We start from the raw sequence: 22,186 nt of genomic DNA, 5'->3' as shown, positions 1-22,186 counted from the left end.
TTGGTGCTTAAAACAAAATTACTTCATGAACAAAGTTAAGAATGTTTTACCAAAGGGAATATGAACTTGCTCCAAAAGTAGTTAACAAGTTCATATCAAGATTAAATATTGTAATATCCATTGGCATACAAATGAATCGGTAAATTCACATTTGTTAAATTGTTCAACTTCCATATTCTATAAATTTGTTAACCAGAGATACTCTATATGGAAAACCATTTATTACTCTTAAGATTTTCTTTTGTAACAGGAAATGTTACGACCAGTTAGTTAGGGTGTTTTACTCCCAATCTGAGGTTCATGGGTTTTAATCCTTGCCCTACTAAACATGTTAATATTTTCAGTCCTGTGAAAACTATAATGTGATGGTTGATCCCACTATTCATTGTTTAAAATGATAGCCCAAGAGTTGGCAGTGGGTGGTGATGACTAACTGCCTTCCCTCTAATCTTTCATTGCAAAATTAGGAATGGGTAATATGGCTTGCCAAAATTAAAAAAAATTAAATAACAAACTTTTCTTAACCCTTTCATTATGGATTGGGTGGAATCCATCCAACTCATAACTACAAAAATATCTATGAAAGTAATTATACTATAATTTTTGATAATGTATGCATATGTTTACAAACTTTTGTAGGTTTAGGATACATTACAAAGCTTTTATACATAAAAAAAACTGATTATTGAACTAAGTCTTGAGATTTTTTAGTTAAATATTTCCTCATAAAAGTATTTGTTTCAGAATGTTTACAATCCAACATGCAGAGTAATTTTTATATTAAGATTAGAAATACTTTTATGCATTAGAAAATTTTCAAATTTCACATGTGAAATCTTTATAAGTTCCAGATAATTATCATGTTTTTTCTTACTAGAAAGAATACTTAGGAATATCATGCTTTTTTCTTTCCAGAATGACAACAAATTATAGCTCAAAAACAAACATTTATGTATATTTAATACATTGACTCCTCAGTCATTGCTGGCTAGCACCACAGAAGTTAGAATGGCATGGTGCTTGTCACTCATGTTACTATATCCAAGAATATACTTGGATAACTGACCTTTACAAGTGACCTGTCTTGCCATGTTTTAGTGGCTTAGTATTTTGTAAAATACAGTTACATTTCAGTTATACTACATTACATATGTATATACATTATTATTATTATTCACAAACAAGTTTTTAAAATTATGAAGCTATTTGTACTCATTTGCTGAGCCTTTTAAAATTTGCAAATAGAGGATGTGAAATTAAATACTTTTTAAAGTTTTAATATATGCATTGAAAAATCAAATAACTATACTGATGCCATAGAATTCCCTTTTAATTTATCAAGCTTAGTAACTAGGTAAAAAAAATATTAAATTTCAAGCAGACTAAAGACTCAATCTACTTTCTTTAAATATTCTTATGAAAGACGATGATGTCATAACACTCAAAAATGGCTGAGAAAGATACTAGGGGATATTTTGAGCTATCAATTGGTTATTCATGTGGCACAGACAGAAGTAAGTGTGTACAAGGGAGAATTTCCAAAAATGGAAAGACGTTAGTGGGCCACTGTGTTTGATTTCGTACATGATCAATATTTGAACAAACAATAAAGAAAGGATCTTCTTATATCATTAGCTTTTCAATATTGGTAATTTGAATTCCTAATTCATATGAAACTATAGACTTTATAGTTTGACATCATAAACATCTAATTTGAACCAGTGACAACATACCATGTGACACATAAAAATCAATGTTTAGGTGTGTTTTTTAAATAGTTACTATACATTAAGAAATTAAATAATGAATAATACTAACAACTGAATTGTAATTTACAGTTTGATACCAAATAGTCATTCCTTAAAAATTTGAATGCAAGTCAACCAAAAGCAATCACATGGTCTTTGACCCACAACCATAGGAAGACCTGTCTCAGTAGACTCAATGCCTAGAAATTCATAGTTCATTTGACTACAAAAGATGGCACAGTAAATTTTTCATATAGGCTAGATAACTTTTCAGATTTAATTCTAAAATTTGCATACAACATCTTCAATTTCTTAACTTTCAAACACTGAGAATTGCCACATCTGTTTGTTGTTTGTTCTCAAGAGATAAATTACTTCTAAGGGAGTAATTTAAGGTCTATTTGTGTATCTATACACACTATTATTACAAACCACAGTGAAATCACTATAAAACCATATTAATTTCTTTCTAATTCCATTGCTTACAATTTACTGTTATAGTGCACAAAAAGGTTTACAATAATTTTAAAAAAAGTACAAATTATTATCAGATTGCATGAAATCATCTGCCTTATTTCAAAAAATAATCATAATTTAAATAACAGAATTATTATAACTTAATTAAAAAACAAACCTTGTCAAAAACATCCCTGACATTGGCTTCTGACTCACCAAACCACATGGTCAGCAATTCTGGTCCTTTGATAGAGATAAAATTGGCTTGACATTCATTAGCTATAGCCTTAGCAAGTAGTGTTTTACCACAGCCAGGTGGGCCATAAAAGAGCACACCTTTAGAAGGGGTCATACCAAACTTTAAGAACTTGTCAGGAAATTCCACAGGGTACTACATTTAGAATAAAACAAAAAACATTAAAGTTGACACAAAAGAAAAACACTTAAAATCATTCCTGATAATATTTTGCAAGTTTTTTAACATAAAATGAGAATAAAATTCATTCAGCTGACAAAGTTATCTTACAAAATATTGCATTTATTACTGGTAAATACCTCTCTCCTATTAATTTTCACCCCAAATTAAAGTTAACTGTTGACAATCTCACTTAGACCTATATCATACAAGTCAAGAATACAGAAACTAAAAGTTTGTAGCAATCACTTTGTTCAAGTGCTTACTAATAAACTCTGATAGTGGAATGACATAAGATAAAATCGTATCATGTAAAATTTGAACTTTAAAGTACAAGCAAGTTAAAAAAGACTTGAAGATGAGATTTCTGTCCAAAGGTTAATTATGATAACAGGATTAAAACTGTTATCTTACAATCACCCTTCATTAATACTTTTCCTCCAATAAAATGCCAACCTGTAAAGAAAACATTTCAGGCTGGGGTAAGGTTAGAGGCATGTGCATAGTAATCTTTATAGCTTATTCTTTACTGTTTAAAGGTTTGATATTAAAACGAAAAACAATAACATGGAAAAAAAGTTCACCAGACATAAAAACATCTTAGAAAATAATGAAAAAAGATGGTTTGTTGTTTTACCTAAAAAAAACAAAGAAAAAACAATACGGCTTCAAAATGAGTTTAAAAATTTTCAATAGAAAAGGAAAAAAACTATACCAATATAAATAAACAAACTCACCTGGATCATTTCTTGTAATTCTTTCTTCACATTCTCAAGGCCTCCAATGTCATCCCAGGTAACATTAGGTACTTCCACTACAGTTTCTCTAAGAGCACTTGGGCTACTCTTTCCTAGAGCCCACTGAAGTACAAACATAACATTCTACAGTACTTATTGCTATAAGAAATTTTAACATACTTGATTTAAACCTATTATTGGTGTCAATGTAAAAGTGTTCAGTCTAAATTATTATCTACAACAAGATTAACACTCTTGCTACAGGTTTGATCAAATTGACCAAGTTCATAACCTCAAACTGACCTTTAAATTTTTCATTATAATTTGTAAGGTTCCAGTAAATGTTAAGAATCTTTTGTAGACAACAAAAATCAGAATTTTTAATGAAGTATTTTGACTAAAAATTTTTCCATGAGTATATGGAATTGAAGTCTTGTGTGCAAAGTGATTTTCATGGTACATCTTAAAAGTTTCAAGTTTTATTTACATAATCTCTAAAACCTCAAATAAATTTCCAACATTTTTTTTCAGTAAAACTTTATATTCTGTTATTTTCTCTACTCTAACTCTTTACAATGATGTCAATTTGACTGACACCTTATAACAACCACAAAACAAAAATAAAACAAGCAAACTAGCCTTTTTTTTTTTCTTTCTTTCAGGAATAACTTCAAATTGTGACATAAAACTGCATTTGTTTATCTTAACTAACTTAAAAACTCAAATAACAGTATACAACTGTTTCCACATGAATTTTATTGTTTTGTTGCCCTTTGAAACCTGTATAGCTAATAATCCCATCACAAAAGTTGTACATTACTTGGGAAACATGTAGCTCATATTACCTTATTAAATAATTTAAGACATAGGCTCATAACAATTTATTTTTGAAAGTACAATACAAATTTTTTTTAATTATTTTTCTACCTTTTATTTAATATAACCTTATCTAACTTAAAAATCAAATTTTTACATTTTAATTACTTTTATAATAACAAATAAAGAATACACTTGAAAAATGAGAAATGCAGAGCTGCTAAAAATTTGGATAAAGTCTTCAATGCATCTCCTGTGGAAATAAAGTTTGAACTGCAAGTGGAATAGATAATTCTTTGTACGAAAAATAATGTGATATAATACATATATTAAAACTTTGGGGCTTTCTCTATTTGTTACAAATGATATCATATTAAATGTTAGAGAAAACTACTTAAATTTTGTAAAAAAGAGGAAGTGACAGGTGGGCAGAGCAAGTGGGGTACAATTTTCTACTTTATGGATCCGTAACTAAATAAAATTGAAGCCTATAACACTTATGCTTTGCCTGAATAATATCAATATCATAATGAGTAACTAAATTCTGTACTTCTTGGAAGGGTGGTAAATAACTTAGAGAAGACAGAATATCTACAGAGCAACTATCACAATTCTCATATTAGGGAGAATTGAGGATGTTTCTAACTCTCTCAATACAAGCTCAGTCAATTTGACTAACTAAAAGCAATTTTCATGTTAAGATAGAAAATGCTTTTCTTCATCTCAAAAATCTCACATTTCATTTATGTAATCTTTAAAACCTTTAAGTACATTTCAAATGTTTATTTTTAGTAAAACTTTATACTTTATGCTATTTTCTCTACCATAACTCCATTTGACATTGGTCAATTTGACTGACTAATTAACAACAACAAAAAATTGAAATAAGTCTATATTACCTTTTTTATCTTTTGAGAATGACTTCAAATTGTAACATGAATATATTTATCTATTGTAAGTAGCTATAAACTTGTAACAGTATACTTCCAATTATTGCCCTTTGAACTACTGCTAACTACTAATATTTATGCCATTATAAGTTTAAAATCACTTAGAAAACACAGAACTCATGTATGCTATTGAATCACATTACCCATGAGCCACTCCAAGCTGCTTTTGTGTGTGCCTCATGAAACATTATTATTATTATTTATTTTATTTAATCTAACCTTAATTAAAGAGATTCACCTTTTTACATTTTAGGTACTATTATAATAATAAATAAAGAATAAACAATAAATTAAGTACTTACCAGGTTTGTTTTTTGTTTTGCTTTTTTGCTGTCAATAACACATAACCATACTTCTTTTACATTATTGGTAGTAATGCACCAAATTTTATTGAATCAAATAATGTACCAAACAACACAGAATAATGACATAAAAGCAGACAATTTCCCCTAACTACCACAACCTTTTGGCTTTCTAACTATGTGACAAGAGCAGTTACAAATTCATCCAAGCTAGCAGTTGTCTTTCCTGTAGGAACAATACTAGCATTAACAGGGAAAATGACAGTTCTCTCTTCAGAAAACAATGTAATATAACAAATCATTTGACAGATGAAATGCTTGATTTTATATTGCTTACACATAATATAATATTAAGAGTAAGAGGAAACTATTAACAAATCCTGAAAGATAAAATATGGTAGGTGGGTGTGGCAAAAGAGGTCTAATTTTATATTTTATGGGTCTAACCAAACACAGTTGAAGGCTATAAAAGTTATGGTTTGTCTGAGCAATGAAAATTTTTTACAGTGAGTAATTAATGTTAAATTTTGTTCTTATTGGAGTGGTGGTGATTAAAATATAAAAGAGGAGATGCCTAGAGAAAATACATCACATTTCTCACACTAGGGGAAATTCAGGATTTTTAAAAATATTGCCTTATAAAATTAAGAACTTAAAACATATAACATTAAAATCTGTATGATTAGCTATGTTTTTACACCAGGTTGGTACATATACTATAATAATAAAGTAGTTGTTGAATTAAATTCTGAACATAAATCAGTAAAATCTCATGAGATGTTGAGGAAATGATACCTGTATGGAAAGAGTTAATCCTATTTCTATATAACAATAATAAGTTTCCTTTACCCTAAAGTTTTCCATGCTAACAGCTAGTGAACTCAACACTTCAGCATCAATTTGTTCATCTTCCAGATCAATAAGGTCCATTTTCTCTCTGATCTGTTGTAGAGCAGCTTCAGAGCACAGAGCAGCAAGATCTGAGCCAACAAATCCATGAGTCTCAGCTGCAATCTTTGATATACAAGATAATTGAAAAACAAGTTATATTAGCTTAGATTCAATGTTTTTATCCACATTTGAAATCTCAATTTCCTGCTCATAAAGTGTTCTGTGAAACAAATTATTGCTGCAGAAATCATGGTCAGACTTTTTATTGTTGGAAACACTGAATAGAACTTTAGTTTCAACAAAGAAACGTAACTTCATTAGTATTAAAATCTCAAGGCACTATACATGGGATCATGAAATATTTGGGAGAAAAGAATGTTACACATTGTTTATTAGTTTAACACAACATTATTTCAGATTCATGATAGTCCCTGAATTCTTTAACAAAAATGTGAGATGTTACTCTAGCTTCAAGCACCTAATCATTAGTAGCACATTTTCAGTTACAATTATTTTGTGATGATTGGTTAAACCTTTGTTTCAAGAATATAACTTAGAATTTAAATTATTCACTGTTTAGTTACCTACCTTTTCAAGATCCACATCATCATCAAGTTTCATATTTTTTGTGTGAATACATAAAATTTCTAGTCTTCCAGTTGTATCTGGAATACCAATATCTACCTCACGGTCGAAACGCCCTAGAGAAATACAAAATTAACTATCTTAAACAGTAGCAATAGGATACAAGAGAAAGTGTTCATACTTATAATAATGTAAGCTGGTAAGGAGAATCTCTTAAAGAAAATATTTTACAGAAATACTTATGCATAGCTAGGAAAAGTAAAAACATTTTATTGTCAATAAAAATAATGTGCTTAAGCAATATGGACCAGCAGTGTTACCATATAATTCAATTAAAACTGAAACACATTACTAATAATACAAAATCAACACACTATGTCTGTCACATCAAACTGACCTGATGAGCCCTGCTAATGAGCAAAAGACTTCATCGGCATTCCATATGGCAGATGTAGTGTAACTAATGCAGTATAACATATGCTGTTTTGCTTTCACTCATATGTTCTTAAAATTACATACATATTTTACACCTGTTGCCACTATGACTGTTTGACACCATTCCCGGAAAAATATGACTAGCTTGCTGGTTCATCAATTTTCTCTGAATCATAGCAAAGTTAATTCCAATAAAAATAATAAATAAATAATTTATATTAAATATAAACTGAATAAATAATCTTGTGTTATTAATCTTAACCCTAGAAATATCAGCAGGAAATGACTTAATTAATCATGACAATAATTATAGTTAACTTTCTTAAACTTCACATCATAACAGCTCATTAAAGATGATGGTGTAAATAGTGTTAAGATGACAGTAATGTCTGTCATATCTCAGCTGGCCTGATGAGCCCTGATATTAGGTAAAAGATCTCATCAGTGCCAGATGTAGTGTGGTTGACATATTTTTCCTTGCTTTTTCTCAAACACTGAAGCAAAATACTGCTAAGAATATAATCACCATAATACTAACAGTGAAACACAGTCAGTATAATTCTATTTATAACATTTACCATAATATTGGTGACGATGAAAACACTATCAAAATCATTCTACTGATCACTACACAATGCCATTGCTAAGGGAAGAGTCACTACATTCTAATGGTAAAACTCACTACAACACTACTACTGATGAAAACACAGTAACCATCATTTTAACATTACTGCCGATAAAAACAGTCAACACAATATTAATGATAAAACAAATATACCAACAAAAGAACTATCATCTATTCACAACAAAAAGGCAGCAGAAAATTACTACTGTTAATTACTAATATAAAATCATCAGAATATAACAGATTACATACAGATGTTAATAAGAACAAACCACTAAAGCTCACAATGTCTTGCAAGTTAAAAATACACCAATCTATAGAATACCCCCATTAAAATATTTCTCTAAGAATACTGCTGATTAAAAACACCATACAAGAGATACCAGCATACTAGTAATAAGGCACTGTTACAAGAATACTACTGTTTAAACACTGTCACCAAGAAAATACTAACACCATAGTTTTACAAGTACATTGTAACAAAGTTATAATCATTTCTTTCAAGTTGAAATTTGAAAAACATACCAAACCGACGAAGAGCTGCATCAACACTGTTTGGTCTGTTAGTGGCTGCCATTACAATGACATGAGATCGTTGTTTCAGTCCATCCATCAGAGTGAGCAACTGTGATACAATTCTTCTTTCCACTTCTCCATGTGTCTAAAAAAATATAGAAGAAATTATCTAAGTTTTATATATTTAAATATTTCTGTCTCGGAGTAACTACTGAAAGGAAAAGGACAAAAATAAATAAGACATACCTAGAAATATATTAAAAAAGTTATAAATGTTTCCTGGCTAGTGCTTTAAATTACTGAATGCACTAGAATTTCCATATTAGCACACTTAAAGAAATTAAAAAGACAAAACATATGTAGAAACCAGTAATCTAAAAATCAACCTATATCTTTAAAAGTTAAAATGGTTATTTTTTGAAATACATAACACTTGAGACATAAAGCTGCAACCATATCTAATGGGGGAAAAAATAAATAAAAGTGCAAAATTCTCATTACAATACAAAGATAATTTGATCAATGAACTATTAGTAATTCTTTGGGCCCTAAGTATTCATCCTGAAATAATTTTAAAATGTTGCACCAGCAAATAAAGACTAAGAACATCAGATATTCATAAACAGTGAAAAGTTGGCACATTTGTTAATTAATGTATCTAATATTTAGTCTTCTATACAAGCCTTTTCTCTTTTTGGTGCTATTGCATCTAACTCATCAATGAAGATGATGGAAGGTGAATTTTTCTCAGCTTCTTCAAAAGCTTTTCGAAGATTGCTCTCAGACTCTCCAGCCAGTTTGCTCATTATCTCTGGACCTGGAACAAAACATATCTTTTAGTTGAACCTTTTCCTTATGAAAATAACTCTATAAAATGTTGTGACATGCACTGAATAGTCAAGCCGTCTTCGTAGGGTTAAAGAACTATTTGAAACCATAAGGAATTTCATACTGTATTGTCCTCCTGTTTTTAATTAAATGCTTGAGGATTTGATATTGGTTAAAGTTATGTTACTCACATCATTTTAATACAGGACTTAATCAAGTAGAAATTTTTCTGAAACAAAAATTAAAGCAATATATATAATTACATCTTATCAACTCAGTAATATACAACTCATGGAAATAACTGATATTACCTTATAATTATGTTTTTTTCTGTCTTACCATATCTATAATTTCTATTTATGATTACTTTATACTTTTTGAGTAATGCACTGCAAGGATGCAAATCTCTCAAAATTGAAATTTTTCTAAACTGAAAATGTATTTCTGAACAGATACCCATCTCCTCTTAAAAAATATTTTGTTAATTATTATTATTACCCTCTACTAGTGCAACTTCTTTACTCACTACTGGCCTTGTTACTCTCACTTCTTTATGCATATCAAAATGCAAATGATCATGCAGCAGTCCTCCACCAGTAAGAGTGTAACACTATCCCTATTGTAAGTATTACCCCTCTAATAATCCACCTGTTAAATCACTTTGAGATTGGCTATGATGAAATCAACCAGTACACCAGAAGTGGGAAGGAAATGTGAGAGGAGGTAAGTATCTATTTGGAAATACATTTTCAGTTTAGGAAAAATGTTAACTTCTGATATGATATCTTACCTCCTATCACCAAAAGCTAGAATCCCACACTGAATTAATGATGGTACAATGAGAAGAAGATTCTCCTTGTGAAAGTATGCAAAGAAACACCGTGAGATGTGGAGAAGGATGAAAAACATCATACCAATGGGAGATAACATCACTTCCGAGCCAGGTATAACTCCTCACCCTACAGGAGTGTGTCACCAAAACCAAAAGGGTGGAAACTTGGAGGGTCATGTGATCAACAGTAAAGGGAACTCCAGATATCAAGTTGCTAAGGCACAAGAGACCATAAATAGAAGTTCAATCTCAGCCAACACCTGGCAACATCTCAAACAGTACACCAAGTTCATGGTAGGAAGAATGCACTTTACCTTTCATCATAAAAACAGATACTAGTTGGGACTACAGACGTCTGTATCAAAAACCCAGTTCTACATATGTACACTTACAACACTGAATTTATTGGGATTTGATGTCCAGCCAATGATGGGAAGTAAAAAGAATTAAGAAATTCACAAAGCTAGGAAATGGAGTAAAATAAAAGTGGAATTAACCCACACAGGCAGCCAAAACCTTAGATAGAAAGCACTGGTCCATAAAAAAGAGAACATATGAATTATGGAATAATATCTGGGGAATGCTAAAATCAAGGAAGTAACATGCCTGAAAATTCCAGACAATCTGGTGAAGGTTCTGGTCAAATAACATGTGAAGATGGAGAGTTGGTAGGGAATGATGACACACACCTGAGTGAGGCTGACAAATGTGCATGAAAGACAAGGAGAGGAACTAGTAGTGACACCAGTAACTGTTGCAGAAGTGGAAAACATGTCTGAGTCGGCCAATATGAGGACACTACAGAACCTAACAAGGAATGCTTTAAACTATCAAAATGTCATAAGAAGGAAGCTGAATAGGAGGTTACAATCAGTCCAATTCTAGCTAGGAATATTTATCGCATCTATTTGCTGTTGAGAAATAGGCAACCAGAAATGGGGAAGTTTTGTGTTGAGAGGAGACACAAATAGGTCCAAATTAGGGATATAACAATGAGCAAACAGCTCCTCTCCTTTGGTAGAATCTTATCAAGTCTGGATAAGCAATCCCCAACCAGATTTGTGGCAGCCAGAATATGACCTGCCAGCAAAGTAATGCAATGGCTGTAGGCTCAATGAAGATCATCAATTGTCCAAAAACAAATGTCCATCAAATGGGTACCTCCTTGCTTGGAGATACAGGACACAGCCACTTTACCCTGAAGAGACAGTAGTGAAGTGAAGAACAATTTGCTAAATAGTAATAAGCCCAAGATATTGATATAGAAAGCAGATTCTGTGAGAGTCCACTGTTCTGAAACTTTCTGATCAAGTTAAGGGATGCATTGTTAGAGGCCACTAATTATGAAAGGGCTAATGTTGCAGCATCATTATTTGCATGTAGATATGTAGAAAGGAGTAAAGGTTACAAGGCTAGTGGCAAGTGAAAAACTTGTGCTAATAGAGGACAGTGCTAATCAAGAAAATGTTTTGCAAGAAGAGGCAAGATATTATATAGAAATTAAAGTTTTTAAGATCACTTTACTATTTAAACTATATCAATAAGAAATCATCTCCTCCATTAATAAACAATTTTTTGCATTTTATTTCCATTTAAGTGTAAGACAAACAAATCTTTCAGAATATACTGAATATTTTTTTCACTAAATGAATATTTCATAGTCACCCACCATTAATAAGAAAGAAGAAGGCTCCTGTTTCGTTGGCAACTGCCCTGGCTATCAACGTCTTCCCAGTTCCAGGTGGTCCGTACAACAAAATCCCTCGAGGTGGCTTGATATTACAAATATTTAAACCTTGTGATTTTTTTTTAATCCATAAGGGTTGAAACTAACTATTTTAAAATAAAAATTGTCTAAAAATATTTATCTAAGAAAGTTAAATGTTTAAATTGTATTCATCATGAACATAAACAAGTTGATTTACAGCATTTTTAAAACTTTCAAACAAATACATATTTTAAACTATATCCAAAATGTTGAGGTAATGTTCTTTTACAAAAAGTTGAAAACATACTTTAACACCAATGGCCTTAAACAGACTAGGATGACGAAGTGGCAATTCAACCATCTCTTTGATTTGTGCTAACTGCTTACGACAACCTCCAACATCATCATAACCCACAGCATTCAAAGATTCCTCTTCTTCCTATACAAAACAAGGATGGAATTTACAGGGAACAAGTAAAATGTACTTCAAACTGTTCGAGCACTCTTAACAGTCAATAATACAATATGCACAACATTAATTAATTCTTCTCTTCCATATTATTTTCAACAAGTAAAAAATGCATATAGTAAAGTAAAAGTGATCTAAAAAAAACAAGAGATGAATGTCAAAAGAAGCCCAAAACCTATCAAATCTGAAACAAAATAGTGACAGATATGTTGGATTGCTTATAACATGTTATACATTTACCATAGGAATTCCCAAGATGGTAATAATTAACACTTGTGGACATTTAGGTGAAAAAAAACATATTTTCTGGATTGACCACTACCAAAAAAGTTATAAAAAACATTTAATAACATGTATTAGATGATATAGACATAGGTGGAGTCACTTATTGACATCCTAATATTACATTATGATAGTTTAAAAATGAGTGTTACTTTTTTCAATATATTAAATAAGAGATAAAAAACAAATCTTATAATCTTCCAAGCATTAAAATGAAGCTAGAAGATTGTAATTTAGTCAAATACACCTTAGGAACAATTCATGTAAGCAGTTATCAGGTTCTGATCAAATACCCACTGTCCATGTGGTGTTCGAAGGGACCACAGATATGTTTTGGTCATGCAAGACTGTAAACTCTATAAAACAGCAAAAAGAGGCATAATAATCCACTGTTCTTTCACTTGATTGCCAATGGCAATCAAGTGTAATCATTTGCCATGGGTCAACCACAGAGTAAAATAACTTTCAATTCCACATGCTGCAATTGAAATTTTGCTCATAGCAGGTTATTAATGAATTTCTTACAGAATAAGATTTGACTTCCACTGTCTTTATGTATATAACTTTGCTGAATGAGATGGCAAATGCTAATAGTTAATTCTTTGAAAATATGAGGAAATTTGACAAGAACAAGTAGTATGTAGTCACTGAGTAAGTTGTTAAGCTAGTTTCTCTTGCTCAGCCCTATTACAGATTACTTGAACGTAGTGTGATAGTGCAGCCTGTAAAAGTTTTTCTTTTTTTTCCTGTATAATGGAAAGTGTGAGCCAGAATGCACTGCAAATCATGAAAAGAATGGAAGGGATTTACGAATTATGCTACTGATGTTATTAAACACCTTTTACTGATGATGCAGTGCATTTTCTTAAATATCGATATATTTAGTTTTGCATGTTTTTCACCATGTCTTCTCATTTCTATATGTATTTTGCATCCTGACATTTATAGATAAACAAGTATTAAGTAACGATATGAAACCTTCCACAGCCTAATGTTTCCATGTACATGATATTCATGACACCACCATCAGTACAAAGATAGTGTCTTTCTGAAATTGGTTATGGCCAGAGGTGGAATTCTCAACAAAAATAATCCAGTACTCATATGCACATACAATAAAAATTTAACTCGTATATGTAATTTATAATTTAGTCCACTAAGAAAAAAAGAAAAAAAAAACATACTATTATTTTTTTCTATAACATTTACAGTGAGCACAATTGTAGGTTTTATTTGACATACTAAGTAAACTATTTGATTTTCTTCCATAATACTCATTGTTTTGATGGTTTAAAAGAAAATATGTATTAAAAAGACAACTAACTTTAAAATTTCATAATTGAAAACTTACCTCAGATGCAGTTTTTTTTTCTGTTCCACTGTGTGACAAAGAGGGGTGGGTATTATAATGCATCAACCAATAAAACTATGCAATTGGTTAATAATGATTTACATTGAAGTTACTAAATAACTTCTCATGACTTTGTTACCAAAATAACTAATGTCATTAGGACATTTATTAGTTTATTTGCTGAATATTTAATGATTTCATATATTCTATGAATTGTTAACATATCTGCTTTCTGACAGTATGATGGAAGGAATGAGATTGAATGAAAAGCAGTATTGAAATGAGTCCAGCTACTAATTATCATCATTAAAATAAAATAAAAATTAATTAAAATATTTCATTAAAACTACATTTACATCAAAAATTACTATTTTGTGATACTGCAGTCAATTTTAAACCTTTAAATAACACTGGTATCCTTAGCAGCCCTAAAAATCCTTTAAGTTAAAAAAATTATCTGTTCCTAGTCATTTTAGGATGTTTATATGATGATGAGGTGTTATTACACCTGATAAATAACTGGTTGTTTAATGGATAAGGAATAAATTGGAAATTGTGTAGATTATATTTTTTATAATAAAAACCACCAGGTATAAGATTAAGACATCCACATCTATAGACAGATAACAAATCTAGTCCTAACAGGTGAGGAAGATATTTGGTCTTCATGTAGTAAGTCCATTTTATCAAAACAACAACCACAAAAAAGGGGTTTCCTATTTCATGTCTCAGCAATTACGATGAACTGAACATTTTCTCAAATTTTCTTTGACATATTTTTAGTATCCTTAACTGTTTCACAAAATTATATCTAAATTCAGTTTTATCAAATTAAAAAATAATCCTGACTATATCAGATCATGCAAAAAATAAACAGACTTAGTGATAACTGATGTCAACTTAATAAAATAAATAAGCTTTTTTAAAAATAAGTTCACTTTTTAGATACTAATATATTTTTAATAATTTCATATCAGCTTCTACAAATTACTATATATCCTGTTTTTGTTATTTTTCATACCAATATATTGTAAGAGTCCATATGAATTCACCACTACATTCATATGGTCTGCACTACAAGTGAAACATTTAGCAAATATATCTTTACATATTTTAAGTTAAAATTACATTAGCAATCAAAATTTTACAAACATTCAAATATTCTAATATCAACTCTTCAAATTATTAAAATACAAACTGAATCCAATCAAATCCTTAATATCCTATTTGTTTTCACTAGTTGTTATAACCAAAACTTAAAAACTTTTATCCTTATATTTTACTAATGTTATAGATGTGATACATACATTTACATGGTTTAAAAATCACAAAAAAATGTTTTAACCAGATTTCAATAGAAGAAAATGCAGTTATATAGGCTTCATTTAGAAATATGATAAGACAAAAACACTTTAAAAGTTGCTTTCCTAAAACTCACTTCACGTTTAATTGGTTCTCCTTCACAATGAATGACTGTGTCTGGAGCAACAATACAATAAGGACTTGGATCCGTTTCCACCACCTTGAACTCTACTGCTCTCATCCCACCTCTAACACTAAATACATCGCCTTTGTAGATAGGTCGATAAGCTTCCAAGAAATATGGCTTTAGGTACACATCAAACAGGCTCCTAAGTGCATTAAAATGTATACTCATAGAAAAAAATTACAAGTTCTAAAATAAAAATCTTGTCAGTTATAAAAATAGTTCATTGAAATCCACATTAAACAATTTTGATTATGTGTAGTGTCAAACATATATGATAATAGGTATAACAAATACTATAATATCTACAAAGGATTCTTTATTATATTTAACAGGAAATTTCAATGTTTCATGGCATTAAAACAATCAATATAAGTTTTATATAAAAAACCATGAACAACATATAGCCCACACAAATTTTCAATAGGTTCTATGGACCTCATGTCTGTTTCAGGCTGTATTCACAGTTTTAAGAAAGTCTAAACAGAGATACCAAAATATCATCTGCTACAATACTCAAGGCAGCCAAAATCCATAGAAGAGTTTAGTTTAGTGACCCTCTCATTTAAGTATAAAAGCTGTTTCTCACAGATTCAAGGATGAGAGGGTGTCACTAAACTAAAGAATTCTATGATTTTTGGCTGCCTTGAGTATTGTAGTGGATGATATTTCAATTAAAGCAGCCTTAATGTTCCAATTAACACTTAACAACATTATAAGTTTACATAAATTATGAATAGCATTCCTAGATTTTTCATTAACAGAATTTATATTCACCTAAAATACATTTATTCTTTGTTCAAACTCACTAACATTATCAAAAATTCACAAAAAATCTTACCCTGTTAAACCTTCCACTGTGTCATCAATTGGAAGAACATGAATCCTCTTTCCATATTTTACATCTGGACATGCTTGAATGCTTTATAACATAAGTAAAACAGTATTAGCATGAATCAAAACTTTTATTAACATATTTACATAATCATTGTCAACATCATAAAACTGTTGGTGAGAATAAAGTAGTTTTAACTTAGGTTAAATCTGATTACAAACAAAGACAAATGTGACAGCAACTGTTTATTACAATGTGACACATATAGAAGTCTTGAAGGACTTGCGTATAATAACAGCACAAATGAGAGAAGGATGATGTTGTGAAATATTTAAATTTTTTATTCTTCAAATCACCTTGCACTGGTTTTGTAGAGTTTATACACTATTTGGGAGAATTAAGCTGGATACGACATGGCTGTTTCGTGCTCCCAATCCAATGGTTGATGGAGCAGGTGATGATTTGGTCAGTGGTAGCCACATGCTAAATTCAAGGCCGAAGTCAAAATCAAAACTCATTGTGTACATATCATACAGTATTTCAAACAGATTGAGCACCTTTGTAGTTTCTTCCCCAACAGCTGGATAAGCATAAAAAATAAACTTGTATAACAGACAAAAACAGCAATAACAAAACTATTTACCTTCCATATGCACATCTCCTAGGTGAAAATATCAGAGTGTAGCCAAAATGTTTAAAATTAATATTTACTAGAAATCTCAATGTGATGGCAGCTATGAAAACATTAATAGTATGAGCCATACTAATTAGAAAATCATGCCTGACAATCAGCAGATTGAGGTTAACACTGATTAAATCATCACTTGCTCCACCAACCATAGAACAATGATGTCATGTCCATCTCAATCCTTTCAGACAGCTTTTTGACCCCAAAAAAACTAGTGTAAGATGACATGAAGATCAAGAATGGATGTATTTAAAACCATCATCCATCTTCACTTGTGCTGCTCTTATAGATTAGTGTCATACTGTGTTAGACAGTTCCTGCCTACTGTACTTAATGTTTGTTCATCGTGAAGATTGTCTAAATCACCTATAAATAAAAAGTTCAGCCTTATTACACTCATTATTTTAAAGTAAACCCAAAAGTCAAGCCTTACTACACTCATTGTTTTACAGTGAATCCAAAAGTCAAGCCTTACTACACTCATTGTTTTACAGTGAATCCAAAAGTCAAGCCTTACTACACTCATTGTTTTACAGTGAATCCAAAAGTCAAGCCTTACTACACTCATTGTTTTACAGTGAATCCAAAATTCAAGCCTAACTACACTCATTATTTTACAGTAAACCCAAAAGTCAAGCTTTACTACACTCATTATTTTACAGTAAACCCACAATAATGTCGTTAGATGAAACAATCTAATACTATTTATTGAAATCTTCTTTTTCATGTTTTATTATCATATTTTAGTTTCACTGACTGACAAAATTACTTAAGAAGTTATTTTGGAATTTATGCTACTACAATTTTATATTGTCCATTATCATAGTAGTAATAAGACTTGAATATAAAGTTACAAGTGCAAGCCAACGGAAATGATTGAAGAATTACTTTTTCAATCCCTTTCATTCTCATCCAATGATCATTGACCCCAAAGAAGAACAAAAACACTAGATACCAGTCTTAAGTTTTATGAGATTTTTTAATAACTCAAGTACATGGATGTAATTTTACTCAAAAGTAATAAACTTGCTATATGGTTGCATAATATGCAAATAAAACAGAAATTATTTTGCTTATTTTGTATCGAAGTGTTTGATTGCTTTTTGAAAAGACCATATTTAAATTACCAAAACAGAGAAAATTACATTGTACATAAAACAAATTTTCACCTGACAACATCTCCAAGTCTAACTCTCAAATTATGACGAATACAGCGATTCATTCGAATTTTTTCATTTGAGCAGGTATCATCAGATAGAACAATACACACGGTCTCTTTTCTTTTTTTACCCTTTAAGAGAACTGTATCTCCTCGAAACAACTGAAGCTCATCCATTTTGGCCTGAAATAACATTTTTATAAAAATAAAAAAATCAGTATACAACTGTATGAGAAAATTAATAAACTTTTATTATTTTTGTCCACAGTAATAAGAATTGGCCCCTACTTAACGCCCCCCAGCACTTTTATAAAGCTTATCTTGAATGACAACAGTAGTAATCCAACATAATGCACTTTTATTACCATAATTTCGATTTGAAAAAAATGAATAAAAACAAACACAAAAACACTTATTGGTACTGAAATCAAAAAATAATGTGAAAAATTTAACCCAGAACTGCAAAAATACTATAATTTGCTTACATCCCCTTTTGGGGCATTAATTAGGAGCAATATAGTAAAAACATGCTGTTATTTTCTATATTTCATAATATAGAAATATTATGTATCTGATAAATTTATCACAAAATTGCATTGCATATATTTCATGTAGTTATTTTAGTGTAACAATTCAAACACTTGTCATTATTGTACAATAAATGAAACATTTAGCACAAATATCTTTACATATTTAAAGTTAATGTTACATTAAGAAATTTTAGAACTAGAGATGGGTAATTAACTCAACTGATCAATATATTATTTACAATCATTAATTACATTGATTACTATCATATATCATAATTAAATCAACAGGTGACATTAAAATAATAAACTATTTTAAATTACTGTTTCTGATGATTATTACTATTATTGGTTATTCCAGTTATCTAAGTCTTGTATGAGAATAATCAACCAGTTAAATATAATCAATTATCAAATTCCACTAATCATCCAGCTCTACAAATAGCATTCAAATAAAATATTAATACAATATGCATTCTTCAGTAAACATTAAAAAATTTTTACCTTCAATTAATCATTTTTGAGACACAACATCTCTTAATTCTTGCTTGAATACACTGTTTGTATAAAAATGATGCAACTTCCAAAAAAATTAATAGAGTAACAACATCAGCACATAACACTGACTTAACAAGACAATTAAATGAGTATTTTCAAATATGATAAAGATGAAGAGCAGTGTCATACTGGTGAGCACTTAGTTACAAATTGCCATATTGTGTATGTGTATTAGGTTTAGTTTTTTTTTTAAATAACACTGAAGTTTCATCCTGTTACAATACCAGTAGTTTGTACTATTACTTCAACAATTAACTGGTTACCTTTATCACATTTTAAAAGCAAGAGACAGCACCAAGGTACTCCCCCCAAACAGTCCCTTATATGTGCTTACTTCAATATATGATACGTGAATAGCTTATCAATAGCTTAGAATGTCCCCAGTGTTTTTTCCCCCATTTTAATCTTTGAAAAGGCTTCCATGTTCTTTTGATCCAAGTTTCAAGGAGGTAGGCTGTGTCTTTAGTCTGACTGAAGTTTCATATTTTACAAAATCTAAATAAATATTAGTTAGTAAGGTTAATATATTATAGTGGAATTCTATGATATCAGTGTAGTTATTTATGATTTTTGAGTTATTCAATAGCATATATATGAAACTTAATAAAATTTTTTTTGATATCCTGCACACATGAAATTTTAAAAGCCTTAGCAACCTTTGTCCAGCAACAACTGAATATAAAGGTTGTTAGAAGAAGGGATAATATTTGCTTTACTTCTTAATTTATTGTTCTATATTTTAAGAAAAATAAGTTTAATAATTTATTATTTCTAAATAGTAATAACCTATATACACACATATATATAATGTATCATAATTGAAATGTAATTGTATATTACAAAGTACTAATCCACTAAACATAGCCAAGACAGTGAAGACCAATGCCAGTTTTACATTATTGGCTACAGAAATCCAAGTTATGTAATGTTAGCTAGGTAGGCATAGCTGGAAGGTCAATATGGTAAAAAATAATAAATATATTTGTCAATATGTAGTATTATGAGATTTAAGCTAGTTAGACTACTCATTTGTATTTTCATGTTACAATATGTATTCATACTGGTACAAAAAAAACAACAATTTATGATGGTTACAAGATTGGTTAAGTAATAGACCCCAGAGAGTATAGGAAATAGCATAAAGTCTCACTGATAACAAACATTTGAAATGTATTTAGGAGGTTTAAGAGATTACATAAATAATATATTTAAGATTTTGGTGATTAAGAATAGTTTTTAATCATAACATGAAACAGACTACATTTTCGCAAACAGATCTTTAGTAAAAAATATTTCATTAAAAATCAGATTTTTTGTGAAGATATATATGCTGTATCAAAATTTATAATGCAAATACTTAGTGTACAAGTGTGTTGACAAATTTGCTGTAATAAAACTAAGTCTGTTGTGAAAGGGTTAAGCTTTCATTACACCACCTTAAGATTTGTACAACAGAAAGGTTATGATACTTATGCCAAATTCTATACCTAAACACATGCACACACACATATATAGTATTTCATGAATAATTCAACCTTAGAAGAACAAAGTGCATGTTGATATTCAGTATTTACCAGTAAATACAAAAAACTGTTAAGGTCTAATTAGGTCTAAGTGTTAACTATTCTGTCAAATTAAAAATTACTAAACAATTTATATGATAATCACCTTTATTTAATTTTCTAAAATTGGATATTAATAATATCATTCATGGGTTTCATACCTGAGACAATGAAATAACAGAGTTATCATCGTTGATTGCTTCTTCAACCAGCAAACGATTTGGTTTATGTTTTGTTTTCAAAATTGCTGTAGCTAATTCCTCTGGACTGTAAAAAGATACATATTCAAACACATGATAGTCTTTACAAAATTTGGTTTTTCAGAATGGAATTCAATAAAGCAAATCTTTATCAATTACAGTTTACAACCTTTATGAATTTTATATTAGATCAAATTTAAATAATATAATTTTCAAACATCACACTGCAAACTTCTGACAATTTTCAAATGAATATTTTGTGCATTAAATTGATACAGTGGCTATTCACATTCTTGGATTGCTAGATACACCAAATATCTAGCAATCCAAGAATGTGAATATTAAATTGATAAGCTGCAATCACCTCTCACTTAACTTAGAGAATGAGTAACTTATGAGACTTATTTGTGTACACACTTGATTAAATGATATGAATAAAACTCTTGCACTGGAAAAATACATACCAATCATCACTTGTTTACTGTCTATCAACAGTACTACAAGCTGCCAAAAACAATGGTCAAACCACCGGATATTTGACAAACCATAAATTCACAATCATGACCACTAATAAGCTAGCTAAATAAATTACATACATATATATCATATATTTTTTAAATTATCATTATATATATATAACATATTATTTGAAATTATCATAACTGTTACTATTATTGTCGCAGTTCGTCATTATTCAAATTCTTTTACTGCCGGATGTTTTACAATAGAAAGATCGTTCTCAGATACCCAGCACCTAGCCATAGCGATATTCATTAAAGGTATGGCTCATATTACTAGTTTTTGAGAAGGCTATATCACGTGAATACTTTATTGTAGAAATTAAAACTTATAAAAGGATAATGAATAATCGCATAATTTAACGCTCACCAAATTTTGAACATTTTGCCTGTGCCAATAGAATCAGATTAATGAAAGTTTTACTGTTTTCCTCTTAACAAATATATATGTATATACAATAAAAAGATTACAGATACTTACTTTGTCTTATTTTCAGCCATAATATGTCAACAATACAGAAGTTTGATTTGTAGAATTACTACTTGAATATATTTTCTGTAAGTGTTATAACAAAGCAATGCCCAATTGAGAAATTGATGACAACACAAAAGCATCGGTAAACCGTTTGTGGGAATGTTTACAGACTCGCAAATCCTTTTCCTATGACGTTTCAGTATCTAATTAGCTGAATATTTTGATTAGGCAT

General features: G+C 29.9%; 1 protein-coding gene across 1 annotated transcript in view; it reads right to left on the bottom strand.

Moving 5' to 3' along the window:
• Window positions 1-22,127, bottom strand: part of LOC143223276 (transitional endoplasmic reticulum ATPase-like) — a 28,561-nt gene extending 6,434 nt beyond the window's left edge. Inside the window, exons 1-13 of the mRNA XM_076451035.1 lie at window positions 21,961-22,127; window positions 20,923-21,028; window positions 18,125-18,297; window positions 16,274-16,354; window positions 15,385-15,577; window positions 12,152-12,283; window positions 11,806-11,908; window positions 9,160-9,293; window positions 8,486-8,621; window positions 6,904-7,016; window positions 6,274-6,438; window positions 3,357-3,479; window positions 2,383-2,595 (exon numbers count right to left, since the gene is read on the bottom strand). Coding sequence (XP_076307150.1) covers window positions 2,383-2,595; window positions 3,357-3,479; window positions 6,274-6,438; window positions 6,904-7,016; window positions 8,486-8,621; window positions 9,160-9,293; window positions 11,806-11,908; window positions 12,152-12,283; window positions 15,385-15,577; window positions 16,274-16,354; window positions 18,125-18,297; window positions 20,923-21,028; window positions 21,961-21,980 — 1,692 coding nt within the window. The 5' untranslated portion in view covers window positions 21,981-22,127. The remainder of the gene's footprint in view (window positions 1-2,382; window positions 2,596-3,356; window positions 3,480-6,273; window positions 6,439-6,903; window positions 7,017-8,485; window positions 8,622-9,159; window positions 9,294-11,805; window positions 11,909-12,151; window positions 12,284-15,384; window positions 15,578-16,273; window positions 16,355-18,124; window positions 18,298-20,922; window positions 21,029-21,960) is intronic.
• Between the last annotated feature and the right edge of the window lie 59 nt (window positions 22,128-22,186).

The sequence above is a fragment of the Tachypleus tridentatus genome, chromosome 8 (genome assembly GCF_004210375.1).
Source record: "Tachypleus tridentatus isolate NWPU-2018 chromosome 8, ASM421037v1, whole genome shotgun sequence".
In the NCBI taxonomy this organism is placed as follows: domain Eukaryota; kingdom Metazoa; phylum Arthropoda; class Merostomata; order Xiphosura; family Limulidae; genus Tachypleus; species Tachypleus tridentatus.
Note: the sequence above shows the minus strand (reverse complement) of the source record. Positions and strands in the feature narration are given on the sequence as shown.